Here is a 27,185-nt window from a genome sequence, read left to right on the forward strand (position 1 = left end):
ACTGAGTGAAGGAACAGATGTACAAAGAACGCAGGTCCTGAGCAATGACCAATGCCCAGGTACATTTTTGCCATCCCTAGCAGGAGGCTATTTTAGGGAGACGCCTTGGCTACTTGTTCACCCACCGTCTACCATTTGCAACCAATCTCATTATACCTGAAAAGTCTGGCCCAGCTGCATCTGAACAACAGTCCTGTAATATCACCCTCAGTAGCAATGCAAATGAGTTTGCCTAAGCCAAATGCAAATCACTTGCTTCTGCCTGAATGTGTTCTTAGATTGCTTAACTGTTGCACTTGGCAAAGAGAAAAAGAGATTTAATTTTTTTTTTTTTTAATCCAAGCCCAGAGAGCTAAAGTTTCATATCCCTCAGAATTTTTACTCTGATGAGTGCCCTGCAGACTTCTCCTAGCTCCTTATAAAGGAAATCAGTCACTTCTATACATTTGGGGTTTTTTTCCCCTTTACTTGAGCAAGCTACTCACAACTGTAGAGATTATGAAATTGTGCTCTGCTATTTCAAAGTCAGCAGAGGGAGCAGAAGTTAACTAGCACATCCCTCCGCTGCAGTGCTGCAGATGCAGCAGGGACACGAAGCAAGCTGCCATAAAGAATTACACAGATACAGGTGGGTAGAGGATGTAAGAAAGAAATACTATTTGCCACCAACAAAGCAGCAAGACCACTGGGAGAGAGGTCGCTACTCTATGACAAACAAAGCAATATAAATCATATTTGCAGTTTTAGTTACAATAGCTTTAAAAAAATGGAAAAAAACTGACAATTAAAACTAAGCTCTGATTTCACTTTCTGTAACAGGCTGATTGAAATAGCAATCTGACCTGTCCAAAAAGAGCCTGAGACAACTGGATATTACACAAACACACGGGTAATATATTAAAAAAAAAAAAAAAAAAGACTGAAGACACTAAAGGTACTTACCTTTTTATCGGGTTTTGGTGAATTACATATGGAATTTAAAGCCTGTTTCTTATACTCAAGCTTGTCATTTAGCTGGCGAAGTTTATTTACAGCATAACTGGCCTGTTCATTAATTCTTGTGCTGCATTCTTCAGTAGCTTCTTCACAACCTTGGCTCTAGAAATAGAGGATGGGAGTAATTGCATCATTAATATGAAAAAGACGACAGTTATTGTTTGCTCCATAAGCATTTTATGTATAACAACACTTCTTGATATAGACGAAAACAGGTATAACAGATTCTAACACATATTCCAACCATCAGATCCAACATGAAACGTAAGTCTGTTAAAAAAAAAAAACCCAACAACAAACACAAAACAACAGACAAAGACTCATTACCGTTTATATACTACAACTCTTTGGCAACTCTTGCCAACTGTGTAAAATGACCTTCAAGCTAAGGCTTTAGTGTAAATGAGAGGAAGAATCAAAGTTTATTTTAAAAGCAACAACAGCTTAGTAGTCATGATCAATATTCAGAGCCAGATAGAAAAGCAAATACCTAGCTCTGAGCTGAAAGATAACAAGGGGGGGTGTGGGGGGTGTGAAACAGGAACAAAACCAAAAACCCCACAGTTCTAACAGTCCTGCCTCCCACAAACCTTCACAAAACAGATTTATCAGCCTGCAGAACAATCTAAACCAAGTCATTTCTCTTCATAAACAGATTTTACTGCTGTTTTTAGAAGTGTTAATAAAAATGTGTTAAAAGCACATATGCATTACCCTAAACTCATAAATCATTTGCTTATACTCATTCAGACAAACCAATAGCTTTTTCCATCTTGTGTACTACAGGCATACAAAAAAATAGAAAACTTCACACCTTTCAGTGACATTCTCTTTAACATCTTTTGGCATTTGCCTCAGCCTCCCCTTTCTTACTGTACTTCCCCAAATAGGCATGAAGACCTTGAGATCCAGCAAACACAGCACTGTGATGTTACCGTTGCCATGTTCAAAGATCTTTGAGGTCTACTTGTGACTGAATGTATCTAAATTTATCTGTGGGAAGCTATAAATCTCATCTCATGAACAAGAGTTCTGTGTTATTTAATGATATTCCCACTAAGCAAGCTGTATCTTTATATAATTAACAAAAAGCTAACAGAAGGAAGTCTCATACTCTACTAAATTCTGTGAGTTTTAGAGGAGACAATCCTACTGTAAATTCTGCAGTATTTTACATCTTAGTAACAAACGTCTGAGAAGAGATACAGCAGCAACAATAACTAATCTCCTTAGTGTGATCTTCATAAGGGAGGGTAACCTAATGCAGAAGTCAGGAGCTGTAGGCTAAGAAATCCATGCCCTTTTCCAGCTCTGCATTTGCCTGCTATGCGGCTGAGTAAATAACATTAGCTCTATGCCCCGTTCTTTCTTCTGTCTATTCTGCATGGACTGTCAACTCCTCAGGTCAGAGACTGCCTCCAAGCATGTGTACAGAGCTCAGCTCATGCAAGCTTATTGTTGTCTCCTGGCACTACAATAATACAAATAATAATTAACAACACTGGGTGTTATTCAAAACACTATTGAACAGAACCATAAAATAAAATACCTTATACTTGTTGGGAAGCACAGAGGTAAAAAAGAATCAAAAATGCTATTTCCAACACTGAAGAATTAAAAGACTTTTCATGTGAAGTTTGGTTCTAATAATCAAAGGATTGCAATTAATTACAAATCAGTAAGGCTCTGCTCCCAGAGGTAGGCTACATGATTTCTGTCATTAACATTTCAGACACTTAGAGCAAAAAACACTGCTGAATCACTAGGTTTATCACAAACATGCTAGAATGACAAGATAACAAGTTACCTGTATTCAAATTATCAAATTTATCAAATAAACAACCAACACACTCAAAGCTGAGATCATAAAGGATTGTGCTATTTTCCCGACTGCTAAATGAATTCTATTTCTGTGAGTGCTGCAGAACACAGACTTTGGGCTTATTTTAGCGATCTGACACACGCAGCACAGATGAAACCACCAGACCCTCTTTCCTCAAAGTGCTGAATGCAGGCATTGCTTGCTTCTGTACTTTTACGTCTACTCATGACCTTTTAAAGGTTTGTCCGAGGAGTGAAAAGCGATGACAGATTGGAAGGAAGAAGAGCGAGCTTGTTCCATGTGCAGTAGAACCAGCGGAGTCTGGCCTTGCCCCGATTCCTATCTTCTGATTTGATTTTCTCACGTTTAATCAGGGCTTACCCTTTTTGTCCTCCCCTCCACGAGGACACTAGATGGCTTTTTACCTATCCAGCTATAACAGTGAAATTTAAAGAAAATTAACATAGGTAATTCCCACAGTGCCCCAGGAAGGGAAGATGTAGACCTCCAAAACCCAAACTAAAATGAAAACAATTAGTATTTGCTAACAATATGGATCCCCCCAGAAACATCAGATTTCTCAGCTGTGGTTTCCTATACATGGGGAGGAAAAAACCCCAAACTTATTAGCCAGTAGTGCATTTTCACCAACATTTGAAAGACCAGTGGAAGCTTCAGAAAGAAGAATTCCTTATAATTTATTTTCACCTCAAAGACCCTGAAGCATGGCACAGAGCCATTAGGACTGCTCTCTTCGAGAGATGATCTAACAGTATATGCAACTTCATACTTAATTTGTTGTTAAAAATGCAAAAAAACTTTAACCATATAAGCAAACTTGGCAATATACTAGTCTTTAAGGCTTCACAGCAGACGCAGCCTTCAGATCTGGCACATATATATCCAAGGACTCAGAGGAAGGACAGATGATGCTGATGTCAAAAATCTAATTTTTCGGCAGCTGTAGTAAATGTTATCTGACAGAGGACAGCGAGCCCTGAAGTGTTGTGTCAGTTTTCTTAGAGAAACGGTTATCTCTGTTAAGACTCTGAATAAAATACATAAAGAAATTAAAAAGCACAATGTTTAATACTTAGAAAGTTCTGGACAAAACCAGTAACAGTCTTTTCTCAAAGTCCCAATGGTTGCAAACACAAGGACAGAAAGTCTTTGAAGTACCTACCCGCCTCAACACATAGTTGAGTTAGCAGCGAGAAAAGTAGAAAACACATCTTGAATCTTTTATCAAGGAAAAGAACACAGGGAGAAACAAACAACGAGAAACTCAGCAAGCTCTAAAAGTTCATATTGGAAGTAATTTACTTGTAACAGCTCATCTCTGCAGATTTGCTGATATGTGGACTAAGGAGACTGTAATAGCTCACCTACAGAAATGAAAGTCGTATTTAAGCAGTAAATACAAAAGCCTTAGGTTCTGGAAAAAATGTTTCTAAATGGCAGTATGTAGATCAGCACCTCTGGATTCCACTTTTTATTTGTCCATTTAGATCCAGTTTTAGACAAACTATTACACTTCATTGTGTTCTGAGCAAGTTCACAGGTAAAATGAAGATATCCATGCTGATCTGAAGCGGCAGCCTGACTGAAAGATGCTCAGTAGTCTGAGAGATGCTCTTGTCAAAATGTTCTTAGATAAATGTAACACAAGTTCCCCCGACGTGACCGATTTAGAGAAGCCATTGAAAAAATCTGCCCCAAGAGAGCTGCCGTTGGGTTATTGCTTATAATGTTTTGAATGCTCTGTTTTAGTATTTCCAATTCTAGTGCTATTTTAATCAGTTTTATCTTCCAACATAGCCTATTAATTTATTCAATAAATTAATAAAAAAGCACTAAGATTATATTTTTCATTACTTTTTCTCCTCTTTTGTGCAACTTTTAATATCTATTTAGTACCTAGGAAATGCACGGGGGACAGGGACAGACATGTCTAGACAGAAACCTAATGATGTTTCAGTGAGATTTCCTTCACTGAAAAGCAGAGCAGCTGCGCTTGTATGAGGTATGTTTTGCATTCTCCGATACTAAGGAGCATAACAAAAGATATGGAATACAAAAGGCTTGGAAATCTGAAATATCTACTTTAATTTAAAGTTTAAGTAGTCAGTCATTTTGTACCATTTTGTTTCAAACAGCTTGTAAACATACCAGGTTTACCTGATGAAACTACAAGAGTGATGATATTTATAAATACATCAGAAAAAAAAGAAAAGTAGTCCAAAGCTCAAGGACAGAAGATGCTACTATATGCTTTACACAGGATCGTCTTCAGATCACCTTAAATAACAGTGAAAGAAATTGTGCATGGGACTCACCAATTCATCTTTGTCGTCAGGAGTTAGCTGAGCAGAACTTCTTTCTTCTTCCTTCTTGACTGATCTCTCATATAAATCACTGACAATGAATGAGGGGTAGTATCTGTCCTTTAGAGTTTCGTAAACATCTGCCTGAATTCTGTAGAATACTTCAATGCCTTTATTTCCCACAAGACTTTGCTGTATTTCTTTATAAAGGGATTTTTCCACAGGTATTTCTCTGCTTTCCACAAAAAAATTCTGATAAATTTCACTCACCAGCTGAGGTATTTCAGCCTAGGAAGCAAGGAGGTAGAGGGAGGGAGAAGAGAATAATGAAAAAATGTTAAAAATATCAGGATGACTCAGGATCCAGGTGCATAATTTGAAGGATGATCAAGCTAATTTCACTCCCAGATGTATGAGAACACATCTGTGAATCTCTTACTGAGATGAAGCACTCTGCCTGCGCACCTATGCTAAGCAGTCAATTTCACAAGATAAATATCGATATTTGTTAAGTGAAGAAACAGCTGTGCTCTAAAATTACCATAGCTTCCACACCCACTGCTTTTAAAAGTATGCTCCAAAAGCTGATATTAAAAGGAAAAAAAAGTGCTAGAGCAACATTGTGGTCACCATTTTAAGCTCAGATTGTAGAGTTCAGCTGTATCTGCTCTCCTGTCTTCTGCTGGATAGGGTCAACTCACTTTACACGTGACTATAGTTAATTTTTGAGGGGGAAAAGAAAAAGAAGAAAAGGAAAAAAAGCACACCTGAAGAGACATTTACCAGTACACGAGGCCGGGTATTTCCACTGAGCACAGAACAGTGCACAGGACTGAACTTTACAGTAATGAACAGGAAAGAGAGGAAGTAATGCAGCACAGCCCGTGATCATCTCTCTAAATTATCATCTCTCTAAACTGACCTGAGTTAAAAAGGTTTTATCCACTCCCTTAGTACGGCACAATGTGCTTGCCTGCTTCATGTGATAATATCACAGCCACATGGCTGCATGACACTACTTTTTGGTAATCAAAGCTGCCCCTGTAGTGGCAGACAACCTTTATGTTCCATGGAGCAACAGGAGCACAGTATGTTAGAATACCTTTAAAAAAAAAAGGGAAGTCTTGAATAAAGGCACTATACATACTGTTTTGAAAGCAAAGGGAGAAATCACAGCTGAAAGGTCATAAAATTATTTATAGCACCTTTTGCAATCACGAGCAGTATGCAAATCAAAAGTGATTTAGACAACTCTCTCTACAGTGCCTGACAAACCCTTTTAATGAACATTTTCTAGCCTGAGTTGGTTGTTAGCCATTTCTTCAGATTGTATTAATGGCTCACTACTCACGCTCCACAATTTACCACTTTGGTTACAGGATGTTATTTGCGTTTTCCAATTAACTAGAATCTTTTTACATAGGAGAGTAATAAAATTACAGTGAATAAGAAGTTAACTGATACTTAATAATGAAATTCGTATTTCATGCTAGTGTGAATCCTGGAGGTTTAAAACAGTTTCCCTCAAAAATCCATCCCACTGCTCACAAACAGCAAATTTGTCCTCTACATTCTTGCTCTGCACCATTGCTCCAGGATACTTCTTGCAAATTTAAGTGATATTCCTATCCCTGTTTTGGGGTTCTCATTCCTACTTTATTTCAGCACAAATTACAATATGGCATTGTTTCTTCCCTCTAGCAGTAGTGCGGCATTCCTGGAGAAATTTAGCTGCTTATACAGCAACAGAACAGGGAGAGGAAGGGGTCTTTCAAAGCAAAATCTCTCTTTCAAAAGGATTTTAAAAATGTACATACACGAATTTTCACGGTTTTGGATTGAATGGGCTACCTGTAATTGGCAAGATGAGAAGTTTATGTACAAACTATCAAACAGCAATGTACTTTTAAGTTTCACATGAGCTGATACAACTAGAGCCAATATATTACTGCAAGTTTTTTCTCTGGTGAAGGGGGAAATAATTCTACTACTTTCGCATATCAAGTATCCTTTTTACAGGTCATGTTGCTACACAAAACAACAGTAAACCATCATCACAACAGTCCACAATTTTTAATTGCCATATTATCCTCAAATATTGACATGAAGAAGTTAAAAAAACTAAATTGCTTAGCACCCATCCTATGCCATTGCTATTTTAAAAACATAAATATGAAGACACTTCCTAACATCAAGATCACAACAAGCAGAGATTCCCGTTAATGTACAAGCCGCATGGCCTTGCAATTTCTTCCACCTTGTTAGCGTTCTTCAGATACTCCACAGACTCCCAAAGACCAATCAAAGCCATCTTGTCCATCCTTTCCATGTAGGTTCGGAAGTGCTGTCGGTATGAAGGGTTGGCCAAAATTTCTTCAAACTGAAGAATCTGAAGAAAGGAAAACACAGAGTAAAACCTGGGAAAATACCTAACTCTAGCTTCTCTCCATCCCTTATGGGGAAAATCTTATCACTTGATGTGCCCACAGAGCACCATGCATCCCACAAATGTGTACTAGATTCAACTGCACAGACAGTAATAGTTTTGCTTCATTTAAAAAAAAATAATAAAAAAATAAAAAATATGAGTTGTAAGTATTTAGAACATAAATGCATCTATGCTTCTACCAGATAGAAAATGTTTCCACACATTTTCTGTTCAGGAAATAAGACTACATTTCAAAGGACTAAGATGGCATTTCAAGTCATTCATGAAATGCTATTGCCAAAAATTTAACTTCCAATGTTCCTGCAAGGCAGAGGAGCCAAGTTGAAAGCTAAGTGATCTATTCTTTGCTTGATTCAAACAAAGAGTAACACCTGCAGTTTCCACGCCACAGGCCACAGAACTTTGAGATGTATCTCAATTATTCCCAGGGACACAGAGAAAGATGGAGTGTAGTTCTTTACCCTGGCAGCTAGGGCATTTGGTGGCCAGTTCCCATTAACTGAATGTTATTGAAAAGCACCTATGAGAAATACAGCCAGGAAAGAGTACGAGCTGTGATACAATGCTCAGGACTCTTCCTGAGATGAGAGAGGAGGGTGTACGTCAAGCAGAAAAGGAAATGAAACACAGACTTCCCACACCCAAGCAGATGCTGCAGTCATTAAGCTGCTGGATTAAAAAGCCATTATCACTTCCTCATCCTCTATTTTTGTCAATCCAGGCCTTTTCTTTGAGACAAACACCTGAAAACAAAACACCTCCCTCACAAAATGAACAGATCTTCCCATGTTGAAGAAAATGAACAACCTTGGCTTTCTTTGAAAAATAGGACCAATTTACAAAACACCATATCAAAAATCAAACACCCCTTCCTCTCCAAATTTTCAGTCTAGCAGCTGAACCAGTTTTCATGTAACTCATTTACTGCCATGACTTTTAACACCAGGAATCCAAATACACCAGAGTGGTCTTGGTCTCTTGCTTTGTACCTCACAGACACCAACCAACCCACACCTTTTTCTGTGAAAAGAAAAGCAGGTCCTTAAGCACTGGGGCTAATGAATCTTAGCTTCCTATGACTTTGCATTTTATAGCAAAGATAATTTGGTACGGAGCAAGACGTGAATTCCAACCGAGATCGAGGCATTAATAATTTCTCTAATATAGGGTTTCTGATACATAATAATAATACAAGTCAGGTCATGTATCAGCATCTCTCTCTCTGGGAAGACCACTTATTTTCCTAAACCTAGTACCTGTGAGACTCTACCACCAAGTTACATTTAGGAAAAACGGTTTGCTGGACTCAAGCTGTATGGGAGGAAACCACATACCCGTGCATGTACACAATTACTAGCACAAGTCACTTCCTTAATGAACCAAGCTAAAGAAGATTCTTTAAAAACTGTAGCCACCAATGTTTTGTCTGAAACAGCTCCCCCAAATTTTGGGCAGTGTTTAAGTAAATTGTTTTTGTCTCAGCTGAAATGCTCATTTTCATCTTCGAAGTTCCTCAGTGACAGTCATGTGCCATTCCTCTCTTCATCCTTTACCATACCATATCTTCTGGACATGGCTTGCTCTTAGCTTCAGAGCTATTCAGTTATATGAACATAAACTTCTGCCTTTCAGAGCTCACTCTATAATCCACAGAGGATTATAGATTAATCCTATTAATTATATAGGATTATATAAGGCAGGCTTGCTGAAGCCAGGCTTATCACAGAAATGGTGATCAGGCTGTCAAGGAGGAGAACATAGAGATGACAATTCAAAGGCCAGTCTGTGGTTTAGCCTCATTGCTGTGCAACATCATACTTTCTATTAAATCATTTTATCAAGGACAATGATTTAAAATACAAGTAGAAGAGGGTCTTCCAGCCTCTTGAACAGAGATCTTCACCATCTCCGGGACTGTCAGCTCTGTAAATGATAGCAGAGGTAATAAATCACAATGTGGAGCATGTACCGTCAGTTCTCGAGCAAGAGGTCAACTTGGTCTCTACGCCTCTGTTATGCAAGGTATCCCCACCCAGGCTGCCAGCAAGCAGGGTAATTAACAAACATCCCCTCTCAAAAGTAATTGTGGCTAAGTGCTGCTGCAGGGAGCAAGGCAAGTGCAACCATCCCTCTTGCCTAACAAAGGGCCCATTGCACAGGTGCCCCATGGTAGTTAAAGTGGTGGTGGTGCCTAATAATGCTGTTACACAAACCTCCTAATAGTTACCTTGCAAACTGAAACACTTTAACGAAATAAATTAATGGACAGAAAAGCTTATTTAAATTTCTCTTGCAGAAATGAGACCTCACAAACTTTTTTTAGGTTTTTGTTTAAGGCTTGACTATCTTGGAATTATTAAATATGTTACAAACACTGTACTATAAACATTATTAAGACTTCAATGACAACAATGATGGACAAAAGAGGTTTTTAGGTTTGAGGTGATAAGTTATCATAAAATGCATGCAATCCAGGAAGTATTCTGTGGAGGATCCTTCCTTCTCTGATTTAAAGAACGAGATTCTGCAGTAATTTGTAATCCTCAGCAAAAGATCATTTTATGACTCAGTATCACCACAGATTAGAGTACAAAGCTCTAAGCTATGTTGGCACATACGCACACATTAGGGCATGTGTACACCCTCAAATTTAATATCCAGCTAGCAGATATAATCTTAGAATTATCAGCCTCAACAGCAACCCTTCAAGTCCTTTTAACCCGAGAGCAGCTTCCAGGTTCAGAAAAAAATAGCAGCTTTACTGCTGCTACATCAATTCTCTACTCCAACAGGAAAGTAACTAATATACCACAGCTGGTCAGAGGCTCTGCCAAAGACTAGGAAGGGGTTAGATTTTTATTTTTTTTCCAAGCAAGCTGCTTTAACCAGCATCCCTAGCATATGCACACAGAATAGCCTTGCTCCTGGCCTTACAAAGCAGAGACCCGATCTTGGCAAGTCCCTAAAGATAGTCACAACCTCTCTCTGGAAAGGAACGTAAAAGAACTACTTAATTTGGAAGGGCCTGTATAGGCACCAGACACGGCATAGATGCACTGTACTGTATGTCTTTGCAACACACTAGGTTCCCATTCTCTACAACCACACTGGCCTATAATGAACAACCACAATAAAGCTGGTAACAGCACTGCAGATCGTGGGTGGGGTGAACAGAATTTGGGTCAGTAGTGGAGGTTTTCTGCTGGGATGATGGCACACAGCCAGACTGCAGGACTTCTGTTTTCATTTTTTTTTTTTTTTCTTTTTTGTAGAAGACAGGAATAAGAGGAATGTAAAAAATAATATTGGAAAAATATGTTTCTCTTTCCAAGCTGCATTTTAAAAACCATTAACTAATACTTTGTATACTGACTAAAATTAAAGCATATATTCTTCCTATTATTTTTTAAAGAGAGGCAAGTCATCAGAAGGCTATCTTTGTCATATACAGCAGTAGCTGAACCAAATGCAATGATTAGTTACCTATCCGGAAGCATATATGACATAAGGTACCTGGCTATTTTACTGCACATACACTAACGGAAAAATCCCTGCCTTGACTCTCACATGTTCATGAACATACTTCTGTCATAAGACACCCCATCTTCAGGCAACAGGGGAACAACAATTGAAGCTCACTTTCTTTATATCCCCAAATTCTGTACCACGAGGTATCCTGACATAACATGATCTCACAACCTGAAGCTCGGAAATGACAGTGAAAATCTCATCAGTCACCAGTTAAATCAGCAACTATCCACGGATGTGGTGGAAGCAAGGTCTTCTGCAGGAGTTTCAACTTAGTCCTCATCAGTAGGATTATGAACATGAACTGCCTGTGCCTCAAAATACACTCACGTGCTTTCCTTGCTATTTCACAGCTAATCAAGGATCAGATCCCCAGAGCTTCTCCTACCACCCGTGGTTCACAAAACAGCTCCACTAAGGAGATGCTGTGACTCCACATGCCAGATCTCACAAATGTGGTGATGTGGCTATTGTGCTGAACACAACAGATCAAACAAATGGTTTGCTGAATAAACACAGACAACAAGAACTCAATTAATTACTGCGGTATTGTGCAGGTACGGTTTCTAAGAAAAAGGACTAAAACTGCACTGACCATAAGTAGATTAGAAGAGATGCTTTATATATTACACTAATTCAAACTGCATTTTCTCTGAAAGTAAATCTAACACCCAGGGCAGAGTATAAATCAGTATCAGAGCTAAGGACAGAATTCAGATTCAGAGAGTAGCTGGGGTTTGTTTGTTTGTTTGCTTATAAACATCTGATTATAACTCACATATTCAGGATATCCCTAGAGAACTCAGATTCAGGATAATGAGGTGAGTGAAACACGTGCAAAGTCTATACCTTCCCATGACTTTTATGTATTTATCAAACAGAAAATTGACAGTTTTATAATTAGCTTCTGCTGTGAAAGGAAAAAAAAGTATTTCAAAGCATATAATTTTTGTTTCTTAAATCTGTAAGAGGCGAACACTGACAGCTCCAAATAATCCATCTCCACATTTAAGCCCATAATCAGAACATGTATTAAAGACTTCTACCAGCAATGCTATTACTCCCCTACTACTGCAGGAAAGAGAAAGCTTTCTGTAGGATGCAGAAGTGAAACCAAAATACAAGTTTAGGTCACTAGTCAATTTGTTCTTTACTCGACTAGTACTAGAAATCCCCCAAAGTTAATAATGTATTCAAGCTTCTGTACTACACTTACATAAAGTAATAATTCAAAACACCATCAGTAAACGCCCATTTCTGACCTATTTCACGCAAGCTGAAGAAAGGAAGGCAAGCTTCCAGTTTCTTCTACACAAGCTAGTTATTCTGCAGGTTAAGTGCTAGCTTAACAGAAAAGCTGGCACAGCCAGACTCTAAAGAGAAATTATGGGCCACCAGCAGCGACATACCAACATTAGCTTATCTACTAAATCCCAAACAATGCCTTTCCCTTTTGCTTAGAAAAAGGCCTGAGTGTTCAGTCAATACTGCTGGCATCCAAAATAGCACTGGCTGCCTTGAATTAAGAACCCAGACTACAGCTACCACAGTGCAGGAAGAGGATGGGAAGAAGCAACAGTGAGGAGAGCCTCCTTCCTCAGCCAAGCCTGGGCATTTTTCTGTGCTCAGAAGAGAACAGCTTAGCCTCTGTCTCTCATCCAGCCTCCCTCAGCCTCTTTCCTGGCAACAGAGAGTTGGGGACAACAGAACAGAGAAGCAGTTTTCCTATTTTCTACACTGACATGGGTGTGGAGGGGTTCTAGGGCTTCTTCACAGAAACACATCAAAAGCTTACAAGCAGAGCAGCCCCAGATCCCATTGTTTCTGTCATCACTACAACAAATGCCTGTGCAAGGAGTCTTTATTCCTATTAATAGTACCCTTAACTCAATATGGAGCTGTTAATGGGTATATTTGCAAGATATAACCCTGGGTCAGCAGCTCCCACCAAAAATCCATCGGGTTATAAAACATGCAACATTAACAACAGGAATTCCTTTAATTACAATAATATTATATTTTATTATATTTCTGACCAACCCCTGCCCCTATCCAGTGCAGCTTCACTACTTGACCCCATTCCTGAACAATCTTACGTCACCATGTATCTATCCTGGAAAGTCCGTAACATCTCAGTGGGCACTGAAAGTGGCATCAGTGGCTCATGCAGTGCTGCCACATGCTTCCCTCTTTCCTTTTCTCCTTGGCACCTCTCACTACACCCAACTTCAGGAAACAGATCAGGACCGCCTTGGCACAACCTATGACACACCATCTGAAATCATGCTTTAAGGATGAGCGGGGGGGTAGGGAATTGCTCTCTTTCAGACCTTACTCAAGAAAGACAGGAGACAAATCGTAAGAACTATTTCTCCATCATGCAACTTTTTATTACAGGCCACTAAGTTACAATTATTATAAGGACTTAATGAAAATTAAAGATCCCTGCATGAAGAGGTAACTTCTCTTCTACCTACATGAAAAAGATAAAATCTTCTAATTTGAATACACCAATTACTGTGCTTTGCCCAAAGGGGACTAAGTAGATTACACAAAGAAGTCACTAAACTTATTAAAGTTTAGCAAGGATAGGTAGCCATGATTTTATTTTTGTCGATGCTGGCTAATACAATGGCAGTTTTTTCAATTCCAGACTACAGTGATGTTGAAAACCAGCACTCAGTCAACAGCTTTACCAGAGTTTTTCTGCAATGACTGCCCTTAATTTTGTCAATTGCCTTCCACAAGTGTTTGATTTTGAATAACTTAGTATTTGCAAAACCCACAGGTATTTCCTACAGTAAATATAACAAGGGCCAAAGAAACATTGCACATACGTTGGTAATCTTTTATTTGAAAGCAAGCTGCTACTTTCAGAAAGGCCGCTACCATGTCCTTATTAACTCCCTACGTGCAGTATGTCTGAAAAATCACACATGCTTACGAGCCACTCAATCCTTTATGAAGTTTCACATTTAGCAATATTCCAACCTGAGTGATCAGTATGTCTTTTCAGGTGCTTCAGTGGTCTTTTCCCAAGATAAATAAACTATGCAGCAATTAATTTATACTTGACTCCTGGGGGAAGAGAGGGATTAATGACAGTGAGGCTAATATGATCCAGTGCTAACACATTTAGAATGACCTTCAGACAACGTATGTGCTATTCAATTTATACCTTCTGACTCTGAGGTCCATCGCCTTCATCAGAAATGCCATCTTCCTGCTGATCATAAGCAGGCCCTCCTAGGAGCCTTATTCTCTTCTCGCATTGCTTCTTTGCCACCGTCAGCTGATTAATATACCTCTTCACATTGCGAGCCCTCAGTAGGTCAGCTTTCATTGCCGCAGTTTCTTTTCCTTTTGAATCTAAGAATAAACCAAATCAGAGACAGTCTTTTACAACATGAAAATATCATCGCACCGTTGCCTCTGTGACCTGCCTGATCAAAGCATTTGTCACTCAGGAATCAACTATGCACATGAGCACAGATACTGGGAAGTTTGTATTTGAAACAGAATGACGATTTTGAAATATTCTCCAATGACACCTCAAGGGTTTACATAAAACAGTTCAGAAAAAAATCCTCATTCAAACGTCCAGTGAAATCTGACCCCTCCAGCTCTCTTCCCATAGCTTGTTGCAAGACACAGGCCCAAGTCTTGTATGACAGGATGTACATTTATCAGATGGCGTTAGGAAGTTACCTACAGCCATTGCGTATGATAACACATGGAGCTGATGGCTTATCTACCTTACTGAACATAACATTGACTGCCCAGAGTCATGAGGGACTGGACTCGATCCCCTCCAGCCCAGCATGACACATTCCCATCTCATTTGCAAATCCAAATTTCTTGAGCCTGATGTGAACAGCACATCATACAGTTTCTCCTCCAGACAACATTGACTGAAGCTCACTCAAAATGGTCAGATGACTAAGAAAAAGATCTTATAATGCCATGTCAAGACTGCACAGTACTGTTAAATAGTGAAGCAACATGAAGATGACAGTCAGTTCAATAAGACTTGGTAATAAAAGGTGTAATGTTTGTGTATTCTACTTTCCAGCCTCTTCAGCTAATTACCAGAGCCTAAAAAAAGAAGCAGTAGATAAAGCAGATTAAAAAACCCTATTGCGTTGAAATCATTCCTGTTTTATATGCACAGGATGCAACTGATTCACCTTTATACACTGGTTTTATTTTCCTCTTGTTCAATGATAATACTCCTGCTTTTGCAGGCTGCAGCTAGAGCTTGGTAGCAAAGTACCTGGCTTGTACTTGGCTCTGGATTAATTGATTGCTCAGGGATAAATAATAGAGATCTATTCTACTATGTTTTCGAAATATCAAATGCTAGTAAAATGATGTAGAAGAAAACAGCATTCCATTTTCAAAACAGTTGCTGGAAAGAAACAACCAGACAGCTAGGTTTGTGAATGCATACACAGAAAAAGGAAATGTCTTAGGAATGATTTAAAATAGGTATTTTAAACACATTTCTAATACATTAAAGTACCTTCTCCTTTTAGGACTGTTTTCATCCTTTTATTTCCCCCTCAAAGCCACATCTAACTACTGCATGTGACCATAAGTTTTGTCACTTGTATACTGAAGGACAACTCAAGGTACTTGGAGCTCCCTGAAGTTCTACATGTTATGTGAGTACAGACATTCTCCCAATATTTTTTCCCATATTTTTAATCTTTACTTTATTTGCTGCAGGTATTTATGTATGTTGGTATGGAACCTTCCTGATTCAAAGCCTGTTAGTGTTTTAATGGGTAAGTATCATTTGCATCTGAGCTGCCATATAATAGTGAACTACAGAGATGATACTCGCTGAAGCAAACGATAAAATGAGTTTACCATGAAAAAAAAATAAGCCATCTGTTTTCCTGGCATGTTATCTCCACAGGGAAGTCAACAGAGCATTTAATTTAGTGTTTCAGTTCCCTGGCCAGAGGTACCAGTATTAACGAGAGAAAAAGAAAGGAGAAAACAAAAGGCAGGAAAAGACCTTAAGGACAAAATAGCTCTCCCTCTCAATACAAATACATGGACAGTACTTTAAAGTGAAGATTAAAACCCAACATTTCCCCTCCTGTACTTGACTCTAAGATGATTTTTAAAAGTTCTCAATTCTCTCAATAGTTTAAATACTTTGGGCTCAAAATGCATACTTGAAACCCCACACTTTGAAAACCCACAAACAGTGCTATGCAACGATCATTCAGCCTTCTTAGAACAAAAGTACCCTTCTTAGTGAAAACAAGGCATTCTTGGAGGGTTTTCAAAGTAAGCATGTCTACTTTACCTGAAGTCTTATCATCCTGTGATTGCAGCAGGCCTCCAGGAGAGGCTAATGAGCCCTACATCCCACCAGCTTCCAGTGATTAATTACTTTATTAGCAAAGATCCTTCAAAAACATTTGCCTCACTCAGCTCTTCATACCCATAAGGAGCCACTCCATGTAAGAAACACTTGGGGCAGGGTGATGAAGATCACACTGCCAGCCTGTTCCCGCTCCATGGATAAACACGACTCGTCACCGTGAAAGCCTGGCAGCGACGTCCCTTCACAGATAAACAAGAGGCTGATGAAGAGCAGCCCAGCACGGAGTGTGGCTAATGCTGCAGTGCAGGAGAGACTGTGTGGAAGCGTGGACAAACGCTGAACATGACTTCCCTCTTCCAAAGTATGAAAGATAAGCTAGCAGAAATCAGGAGGCGCATTTTCATGTCAACTGGCGAAGGTCAGGCATATCATTGCTTTTCTCCTAACCCTAATCTCCTTTTGAGATTTTTGAGAATTCTCGGATTTTCAGATCTAAACTGCTCTGGTTTTTTCATATTAAGCCCTATCAAAAAGATATTTTAAGCTATAAAGTCAACTTCTCTTTTTAATCTATTCTTGCCTGATCCCACCACCACCAAAGTACTGAGATATAATTAAGAGCCTTTTTTGCCATTTCTGAATATCAGCAAAGATGTTCACTACATTCAGCTATCACTGCATAAACCAAATAAAACCAGAAAGTTACAAAAGAAAAGGCTTGCATTTACTCACATACCCTTCAGCAAGCTCCAATAAATGGAAAAGGAATAGATATATGCCACTAAGACACTGTGTCATCACTATGCAAGGAAAGAAAATGCATCCTTTGGATAATTTTTTTTTTTTTTTTTTTTTTTGGCTAGTAACAACTTTACAGTTTGGGGATTTTTTTTAAAATTATTATTAAAAACAAACAAAATCACTCCTTATCAGCAAGACAAGAAAGATGCTTCTTTGGCACTTCCTCCCCATATGAGTTGCATACATGTTTACCAGCAACAGCTAAGCAGGGCCTCCATCCCCAAAGGAGCAAAGGGTCTTTTAGTAACTTCCTCCAAAATAATTCTCCTTATCAGGGGAAATTTTGACAAGACATGCACTGCCATGGAGGAACTTCAAAACCCCAGAGGGGTACTGTGCACCCCTCCCAAGGGCATCCAAATGCAATTAGTACCAAAAGTAAAATTTCAAACTCTGCTTATCGACCTACAACTGTGGATAATTCAATTTGCACTGAACAATATTAAAATGAAAATGGTCCAAATGAGCTCAAAATTACCAATCAAAGCTAAGCTATTTGTGCAAATCTGTTTTACTCCGTGCATTTTTGCACATCTACAGTGATTTCTGACAAAGCTTCCACATTTTCTTCTTAATCACTCATAACTACCTCGATTTGAACTAGGCCAAGAGCAGATCCTAGAACCCACCAAAAACATTTCTGAGAATGGATTCCTCAGACCTAATTTTCTTTCCTCTTCTTTTTCTGGTAGTTTTGCTACTTGGTCAGGTTTATATGCATTAAATATATTAAACTGCAGTACATATTCACACCATCCGTTTTTCAGCCAGAATGCTGGGCCTTGCAAACGATAGTCATGCCAAGAAATACCCCACAAACTTTATTACCATAAACCACAGTGAAGGATACAACAAAAATAATGTAAATGAAGACATATGTAAAGCCTGCTTAAAGCGCAAACTAAATTGTATTGTAGTACTGCATGAACTGTCCCGTCTTGATAGTAGCAGCATAAAGCAAAGATTTCTTATTTTAACTGCACAGTTATATATGGCAAAACATGATTAAAACTGAAAGTACAAGTTCTTGTTCCTTTACAGCTTCAAGAACTACAGATACATGCCACCTGGCAGCACATACAACAGCACTGACTAGTCTCCGAAGGAGCTACACACATGCACATCATATGCATTTCTGCAAGACTTGTTGTGACAGCCAAGTTAAGCACATGCAGTGCCTACTTAATGCTGTGCTGAAGTATTTAAGTAGCAAACACTGATTTAACATTTTCATATAAACAGTAACCCATAACCTTCTATATATAATTTACCAATCATTACAGACCTCTTTGAACTCTCGAACTTTGAATTACACAGTTTCAAAGCCATGTAGGCCTGGAAAAGTATTTGTTCAATTCTGCAAGAGCAGGCCAGGCTTTGAGAAGAACAGTACACACGGTTCTTCTACTGCCCACTGTACGAACAAAGGGAAAACCAGCTCTAATGTGGTCAGACAAGAGAATGAGTAAAAAAAGTGCTAAATCCCAAACACTTCAGGCAACCCATCTGGGAGAAGGGACTTAAAGGGACATCATGGAGAATTTAGGCACTGATCATTAGCAACACATAGTGCAACACAGCATCCCACGTCACAGCCACAGCTGAGCAAAACAAAAAGCAAAGTGGCAGTAAGGTAAATTTGAGCATGGGAGTAATTATGTACTATACAATAAAATAACATCCACTACATATAGCCTCTGTCTGTAGGTCCCTGTGTTCCCTTTGGTCACTTCTATCTGACCAGTCAGCCTCTTCTCTCCCTTTTTCACAGATAGGCATCTCTCCAAACGAACCATGGACAAGATGCATTACCATCACTAGCACACACAAAGGATCTCAGGAGCAGAAAGAAGAACTTCCTCTATAAAATTAATTTGAAAATCACAAATCAAAACAAACAAGTCTACCATGATCAGAGTCACTGTAACCTTCACCTTCACCCACAAGGATTCCCTCCACACTCACTGCTTGAGCACGATGTGCAAGTACAATGTTAGCTCTTCAAGCCTTGCCAAAAAGCTATGCAAAAATAATTGCGTATGCGTGTTTATCCCTGTTTGGACGATGGGAGTGGGGGGGAGGAATCATAATACAGTTTTGTCATAATTAAGTTAGATGGCATCTGTAATGCACTGGAATGCAGAAGTATCAATTTTACTTCACTCTAAATTATCATCTTGACAAAACCCACACATCACAACCCACACACCCAAGTTAGCTTGGAGCCCCAGTTTCTAAAAGAAAAGTCCCTTTTACAGCTGAACACTCAAGCCTCTTTTGGAACCACAGTACCTAAGAAGCCTGCCCACAGACAGTTCTGTTTCTGTACCAGTTGTCAGCTCCACTTATAAAAGCAAGCATCTAGACGCAGAGTGGGAACGCTCAGCAGGAGAAATCTTCTACTGCAACACAGCAGATCTCTCCACACAGAAATGGCTGCTTATTCAATCTGTCTCCCAATTTCTGCTTGAAAACGAACAGTTTTCTCAACAAGGATGCCCTGGGGTTGATTACAATGCTGTGTCTGAAAAATGGTCCCATCCAGTCATCCAAGGGTGGTTTCTGGTCATGCTGTGAAGTCACGTATAAGGTGGAGGGCACAGAAAATTAGAAGGCAAATCAAACACATCCCTTTACAGTGTTCAGGGGGAAAAAAAAAAGAAAAAAAAAAATCTGTTGAGAGATGTGCTCTGTTTTGCCCTAAGACAAGGTACATGCCTTCATGGGTTTCTGTTTTTTAAACAGCAGCTAGTAAAAAGGGATCCTTGCTAAAATTCTTGTAGGCTCCTGCAACACAATATCAGTAAGAGAATGTGTCTGTTAAAATTAGAACTAGTGTATTTAAACAGTTTCTTATTCACTTTACAGCAAATATCAAGTTATTATAGCAACTTACTTTTGTTGCTATTTCATGATTGTTTTTTGAAGCCTTTTCTTTAGAAAAATTAGGATCTACTCTTGCTTCTAGAAACTCAGGTTCTCTCTCACTCATGCTACAATGCCCGACCTGCATATTTGTCCTCTTACAAAGTGCTTTACTAGCTTCAAAATGCAGCAAACATTTTTAGATAAGCATTTCTAGTCCTTCAAAATCTTTAACACATAGATTTTGTAAAAAAAACCTAAAATTTAGCTCTAGTTTGGTTCAGTACTTCCAAGGAATCCTTATCAAAAGGCAAGATGAGAAGAGAGTTTTACAGTTAAAGATGTAGAAAGACGTAATTCTTCCAACCAGAGCACATGCGACTGTAGAGAAGAGCACAGTCCAAAAATATCAACAGGAAGAAAAACCAAAAATGAGTGAAAAAAACAACCACCCCAAAACCAAGTCTCCTCCTACAGTCACTGCTGGAGTGACCCTGACCATTTTGGAAGAGGACACATAGGAGGATGCAGTTTGAAGAAATAACACAGATACATGTACACATCAGATTCAGCGCTTTTGTGCAAGTGTAAATGAGGGAAGTAGTGTAGTCTCAGCATGCAGGATAACAGCTTCTATTTACAGTGGCCTGCACCACTCCAAAATAAACCATCAACACCTCTGAAAACAGTAATGCTACTTTAGGTTTCTTATTCAGCTTTAGCAATGACCAAAAGCAATTCTCCTGGCCACAGCAGTTATCATCCACCCACAACAGGCATCATACTATGAACCTCTCAAATTATTTTGTGTCTCAACCTTTTAAGACATCTGACTCTCTCAGGGAGTCAAATGCAAAACTTACTGCTTAACATGAATCAGATGCTTTTGTATGTTTTCGTTTGCTCTCCTACGCTCACATGCCAGAAGATTCAAGTGATAGAAATCTGAAAAAAAAGACCCTATAACATGCCATTTTTTACTACAGAGGATTTAATACAATGATGTTTAGAAGTACTTTAACGTACTTTCTGCTTTTATTAGAGCGCCCTAACAGCTAAATATTTTGCCAATAGGTGGCACCAAAACTAGTTAAATCAAGTGTAAAGAACCCTGTCCTTGCTGAGGGACAAGCCTTCCTCTCCAACCCCTCTGGGCACCAACATTAAATGTATACTTCGGTATGACCAGATAAAACAGTAGAAGTTGTCAGGCAACTGTAGCTCATATGAGAAGTCATCAGTCTGAAACCTGGTCCTCAGGCTACTCATCCTTTAATAACAGACATCTAATCTTTTTATAAACAAAGTATTTTTGGTCAGTTTTAGAGACTTAATTCTGTCTCCTCAACCAATAGCAAAGGTACACAATCCTGCTCAGGCCTATTTATTACTAGTCATGTACTTGCACAACACTTACTTTGCTTAGATAGTAGCTAAGCACTCACTGCTGCAGAGTATTGGCCACTCCTGCTGCACTAAGTGCTCCTCATGTTTGTTGCTGTACCTTTTTCTATTGAAAACACTGCCTCAGGAAGCTCCCATGCCTCAAACTGATGGAGGCTGAGACTATATCCATGTACATATTATTCTACACTTGCTCTACTTCTATAGTCTGCGAGCGGATATCAGGCTCGACAGACTGCTGGCCAGCCAAAGTTCAGCTGCTCTAGCTGAACACCCAGGCACTAAAGCAGCAGTTACATTTTCAGGACTCAACTTTGCCATAGGAAAAAGGAAATAGCTACCAGTAAGACTATCTCTCACCAGGCTGGAATCAAAGCTAAGAGATGCCCATGACACAAAAGGCAAGAGCTCATTTACTAGCAGGAAAGGGGAGACTGTCATATACATCGAACATCCGTGCTCACACACATTATTATGGATATGCAGCAGTTACTGGCAGAACAGATTAAAAAGAGAAAGATAGAATGAGATTGTGCAAACACACTTCCATTTTGCATGAAGCTGACATTCAGTTATGCACAATGAAATCCAGCTGTTGCAGGGGTAGCAGTATGCTGTGGCATCCAGAAAGGGAAACATCAAAAGGTGACATAAGTAATGTGGTGGTCTGTTCTACAAGAGTTCAACAATCTTTGTATCAGCAGTGAGCTGTGCTGGGTTTTCTGTTGGCTTTGTTTTGTTTCAAGGAAGGTAGCACAGCTTTTTTCCTTAAACTTTTCTTCCTAAAATTCAGGAACATGTTAGATTCATTACCACATTAGGGAAAAATGTCTCCATCTACTTCAGGAAAAACAAGACACAAAAAAGCCTTCAGAACTAGATTTTAACCCTCTACAGCTTTGATAGCCCTCTTAAAGTTTACTGTACATAGACTGAGGCTGAAAATTTTTGGTAGGTGAAAACCTTAGCGGAGTAACTGAAAAAGATTAGAAAACTGCCTTAAATTTGTGTGAACTATAATAAGATTGTTTTGTATGCCTCTGTTGGACATACTGTTCCACATGTGTCAAGCAAAAAAATGTCACCTTTTTCTTCAGGCACAATGTGAATAACCATTGGCTATTTAATAAAAGTTTTAGCCACAATAGCCCCACTGGCTAATATAGCCAGCAGCGGTAATCAACTCTTAAATGACATACAAGGTTGCCATAGGACTAAACTAATAATAAAAGTCAGTACCTTAACACAAAACTTCAGTGCACCAGCTAGTGGAATTTGTTTGATTTTTTTTTAATACAGGTAAAAGTCAAGAGCCCATAAAAATGCAGAACCAACTTCACCACAGAATAAGTGGAACCAGATCTACTTTGGCAGAATAAATAGCAATAATCTTTTTATATCTATTCTGCAGTACCAGGCACTTGTAGCTTCAGAAAAGTATCTTCTGTTCAGAGTTTAGAACAGTGGATAGCTAACTAGATAAACTCAAGTGAGACAGAGGAGAGACAGTAATTAACTGTAGGAACCTAAACTGTATAAAAATATTCCCCAAATCAATTCTTGTCACAACAAAGACCAACAGCAACACAAATGGAAATACAGGCTTAGCAAGATTGATTCTTCATAATGTACTCAGAGTTAACTTCCCTGTTCTCATTTTATTACTTTATGAAACAGACTTTCCATTAAATTAACTTTCATCTGAGAAATACGAATATCTCCTTCTGTAATGTACACTTGAGCAAAAACCAGTGCCTACTTTTCCTTTTGCCTTGGTTTGACACAAGCAATTTATCCTACAGGAATGCACATCTAGCTCTATTTTAGAATGTAAACAAAAGGCGCATCAGTGTTGACAACCTTATAACTTCAGAAACTTGAGCATGGACCCCAAACTCTTCAGACTGCCCAAAGACTTCCCCCCCCCACCCCCAGCATGTTTGTTTTCTGTTTCTGCATTTTTCATTACGCTTAAATCACTTTTAAAAGCTTTCCTTTGTGATACAAGGGGCTAGAAAAGGATTTTTTTTTTAACCTGACAGATAGACATTACATGAGAACCTAAAAGCAAGATCTTTTAAATTTGTTTATGAACAAATTAATTTATATTGTCCATTGCCTTTTAATTATGTTTTGATATACCTTAAGTATATCTGTCCAAGCAAAAATTTGGTCTATAATTTTGCCATCAATATAATCTCCTGAAGATATACCACAGTTTTGGTACATTTTGAGAACCATAAAAAGCAGTATATGTAATAAATGTAAGTACAAATGTAAGATGCGTGTGCATTTTAAAAGGCAGATGTTGCCAAAACACTGTAGAAGGATTTAAGAGCACTCTGTATTGCAACACAAAAACATAATACAATGAAGAGTCAAAATAAAGTCTGACTGACAATTATGCTGGATCATTCCTTCTTCTGTGTTTTGAAAGCAGAACAGACTGAGACTATGAAGAATGAATTGAATGAAAAAGAAAGAGGAAGCAAGATTCTCAGCATATGAATTTGTAATGCCAAAAATCCTAGTTGCAGCAAGTTCTGAAAATAAATGCATCATAGGTATGACCTTTCTCATGATCCATCAGCTTAGATGACGATGGGGTGGGGAGATAATCACACCATCGGAGTTTCTGGAAGAATCAGACAAATGAAACAGAACTGAAATACTAAACGCATAGCATTCCTAAGATCTGTCTAAAAATCCCACACACTGATTGCATATGTATGTCGGGAGTTCAAACAGCTTTTCAAAATGAAAACAACAGATGTGACTTAACAAAATGGAATCTTACCTTTCTGCCTCTTCACTTGGGGAATATTGCTGATTGTGGTTGCCTGAACTATTTCCACTACAATCTGATACCTAGTTTTAAAAACAGTAAGGGATAAGGGTGAAGAGAGAGAAGAAAAAAAAAAACATGGTATTAATTTTTTACAATGTGTTCTTCATACAGCACACTTAAGAATTAATAAAACCCAAAACACTTCCACTTCCACCTCCTCCTCACCTGGAAACAGAGTAATTTCTCAGTATATCTGCAACCTAAGAAGCAGTGTGCATATGGAGTAGAGTAGGAAAAAAAGGTTATCTTGAAACAAAAGGAAAACATCCAACAATAATACTGCCCCCTTCTCTCAACTGCTGGCACTGCACAGCCAGTTAATAATACTCAGTGAACACAATGTAAAGTCATGCTGTTAACATTAAATATAAGTCTTCTGTAGGAAACTAGAATGGGAGTTCAGTTCAAAAGCAAAGAGCTGTCTGTAAGGTTCTTCTAGCTAATGCACGCAATACATATATGGAGCATATATAACTTAGGAGAAGAAAAGAAACCTATTACACTAAAATAAGTAAAACACTAAAGTACTACACTCCAGGAATAATCAAAACCTGTTTATCACCTAAAACTATACTACGCATAATGGAAGACAGCTAATGCAGTTAGTAAACTGAATTTTAAGTAAAACCAATATTGTAACTAACAGACACCATGCACTCAGCAAAGAAAATGACTGGCAATTAAATCTTTCATAAACGTCAAAGTTCTGGTCATAACAAACACTCAAATTCCTCTCAGTGCACTTACTTTCACAGCTATTAATACTGGTAATAAAGCAAGTATTCTAGTGAATTTAACTCATTCCTGTAGGAGTTCTCTAACCTCATCTATCAAGTTAACTGCTAGATGAAGGCTGAAGCCTCCTCGAAAGTCTATTTCCGTGACTACTTATTCTCTGTTTAAGAAAGCATCTATAATCATTAAAATATACTCCCCTTCTTCCATGTATACTTCTTTCACCAACATTATTCAATTCCCCCCATTCCTCTTGCCTCCTATAACTCTTTTAGGATTTTGATTGTCTCGGCCTCTTTGTATAGACACAGAGTTTTAGACGCACAGCATACACTCACTCACAGCTACACTTCCAGAGCTCATTTCTTTTTTTTTCTGCAGCGATCTTTATTCTACCCAACTCCTTCAATTACCAAGTTGAAATCTGAGAACCTGTTTGCAAAGCTTTAATTTTTCTAACCCTATTTCCTTTTGCCATTATTGTATCTTGGTGGTTTCCATCCACCACCACAGTTCTTGCCCAGTCCTTCAGAGGAAGAACAGCCCCATAGTGAGGGTGGTATTTTGGTGCATGGAAGTCCCACAGTTAATTCCCTGCTCAGACACAGACTTCCCAAATGATTCTGGGCAGCTCACTTGGACTTTTGGTGCCTTGGTTATGTCAACTGTAAAGGCTTTATAAACAACACTCATTCACCTCACTCAGGTGTTGTAAGGTGACTGTGAACATTACGAATTTATCAGACAAGGTACAGACAACCAAGTAAATACTGCACACGGAAGGTAGTTTCCACTTGTACCTTGCAACTTTTCTCCTTCCAAATTTACTCCCATTTATTCACATTCATGGTTTTACATGTTTTCATTATCAATACTGTAATACAGCATCTCTTTTTTTCTGTTCCTCGTTATATTATCTTAAGTAAGGGAGATGCTCCGAGTTACACCCTCAAAGATACTGTTTAGTCTGTTCCTCCTAAGCACTGGGCTCTGGCTGTAACTACTCAATGAGAGTGCTGTACAACACTGCACCACAGAAACACCACCCTGGCTACACTGCCAGATCATGACCCTTTCTCCCTGAAAGTCTGTTCCAAATATTCTAGCTGCTACATATTCTGTGGTGCTGGTGAGTAAACATCTAAGGAAGTTTTAAATGTGAGGTATTAATTTTACTTTCAAGAAGTGAACTGTACTTGATAAACTGGACCAATCATGGGCTCACATCCGCATTACTTCTACCTTCCCACTCTTCTCTCTTCCCTATTCTTTGTTATATTAATCCCATTCCCTCATTTCTTAAGTAAAAGATGACACAGAGCCAGCAATAATGGTCTTTCTTGCCATGAACTGTGTAGTGACCTTTTGCTGCTATACTAATAAATAACAGAGTAAATATAATGCTGATCTTGCAAGCAGAATGAAAACTATCCACCAGTTCATTTCCTTATCACTATTTATTCTCAGCTATGTTTTTAACTCATCATGTCTTTTATCTCTAGTTGTCTTCTGACAGAGCAAGTAAATTTGTTTCACATCTGATGTGGAAGAATTCATCTTTTCTTCCTTATTTGTAGCAGACTTCCAATTTATCCACGCTAACTTAAATCTGAGGGGAAATGAAGGTGAAATTTCACTGTTGAACTTTTTCTTCTTGAAAGAAATAGGGACAACACATTTTGTGGAAACTTGATAAAACAGGAATAAAACTCTGCCTCCCTTCATGACAAGCAACAACAAAGGTAAACATTATAAAGAGTGACTTTGAAGGATGTTCGTAGATAACCATACAATGGTCCCTTCCTGGAAGCTTTGTTGGTTTGGGTTTTTTTCCCCCCAGGCAAATCCAAATTTTCAGAAAGCAAAGGTATGAAAGGAAAAACAAACCCAAAATAGCTCCTTGGAAATCAGCAAATGACTTTTTATGAAAACAAACATCAGCTCCCCAAATGTCCCTTATAAAAATGAAAGGGCTGTTTCCACAAAGCAATAGAGAGAAGTTCTGCTAAGAGATAAAGTGACCAAATGTTAGAGGCCCATTATAGATATTAATGAACTGTGAATTTGAAAGT

General features: G+C 38.6%; 1 protein-coding gene across 2 annotated transcripts in view; it reads right to left on the reverse strand.

Annotated features, from left to right (window-relative positions):
- Positions 1–27,185, reverse strand: part of SNX25 (sorting nexin 25) — an 89,826-nt gene that overhangs the window by 22,334 nt on the left and 40,307 nt on the right. For both annotated transcript variants that reach the window (XM_050896180.1, XM_050896178.1), the window contains 5 exons: positions 24,328–24,398; positions 14,298–14,488; positions 7,400–7,531; positions 5,155–5,430; positions 943–1,098 (listed from right to left, as the gene is read on the reverse strand). In XM_050896180.1, coding sequence (XP_050752137.1) covers positions 943–1,098; positions 5,155–5,430; positions 7,400–7,531; positions 14,298–14,488; positions 24,328–24,398 — 826 coding nt within the window. The remainder of the gene's footprint in view (positions 1–942; positions 1,099–5,154; positions 5,431–7,399; positions 7,532–14,297; positions 14,489–24,327; positions 24,399–27,185) is intronic.

This window comes from Gymnogyps californianus, chromosome 4 (assembly GCF_018139145.2).
Source record: "Gymnogyps californianus isolate 813 chromosome 4, ASM1813914v2, whole genome shotgun sequence".
Classification (NCBI taxonomy): domain Eukaryota; kingdom Metazoa; phylum Chordata; class Aves; order Accipitriformes; family Cathartidae; genus Gymnogyps; species Gymnogyps californianus.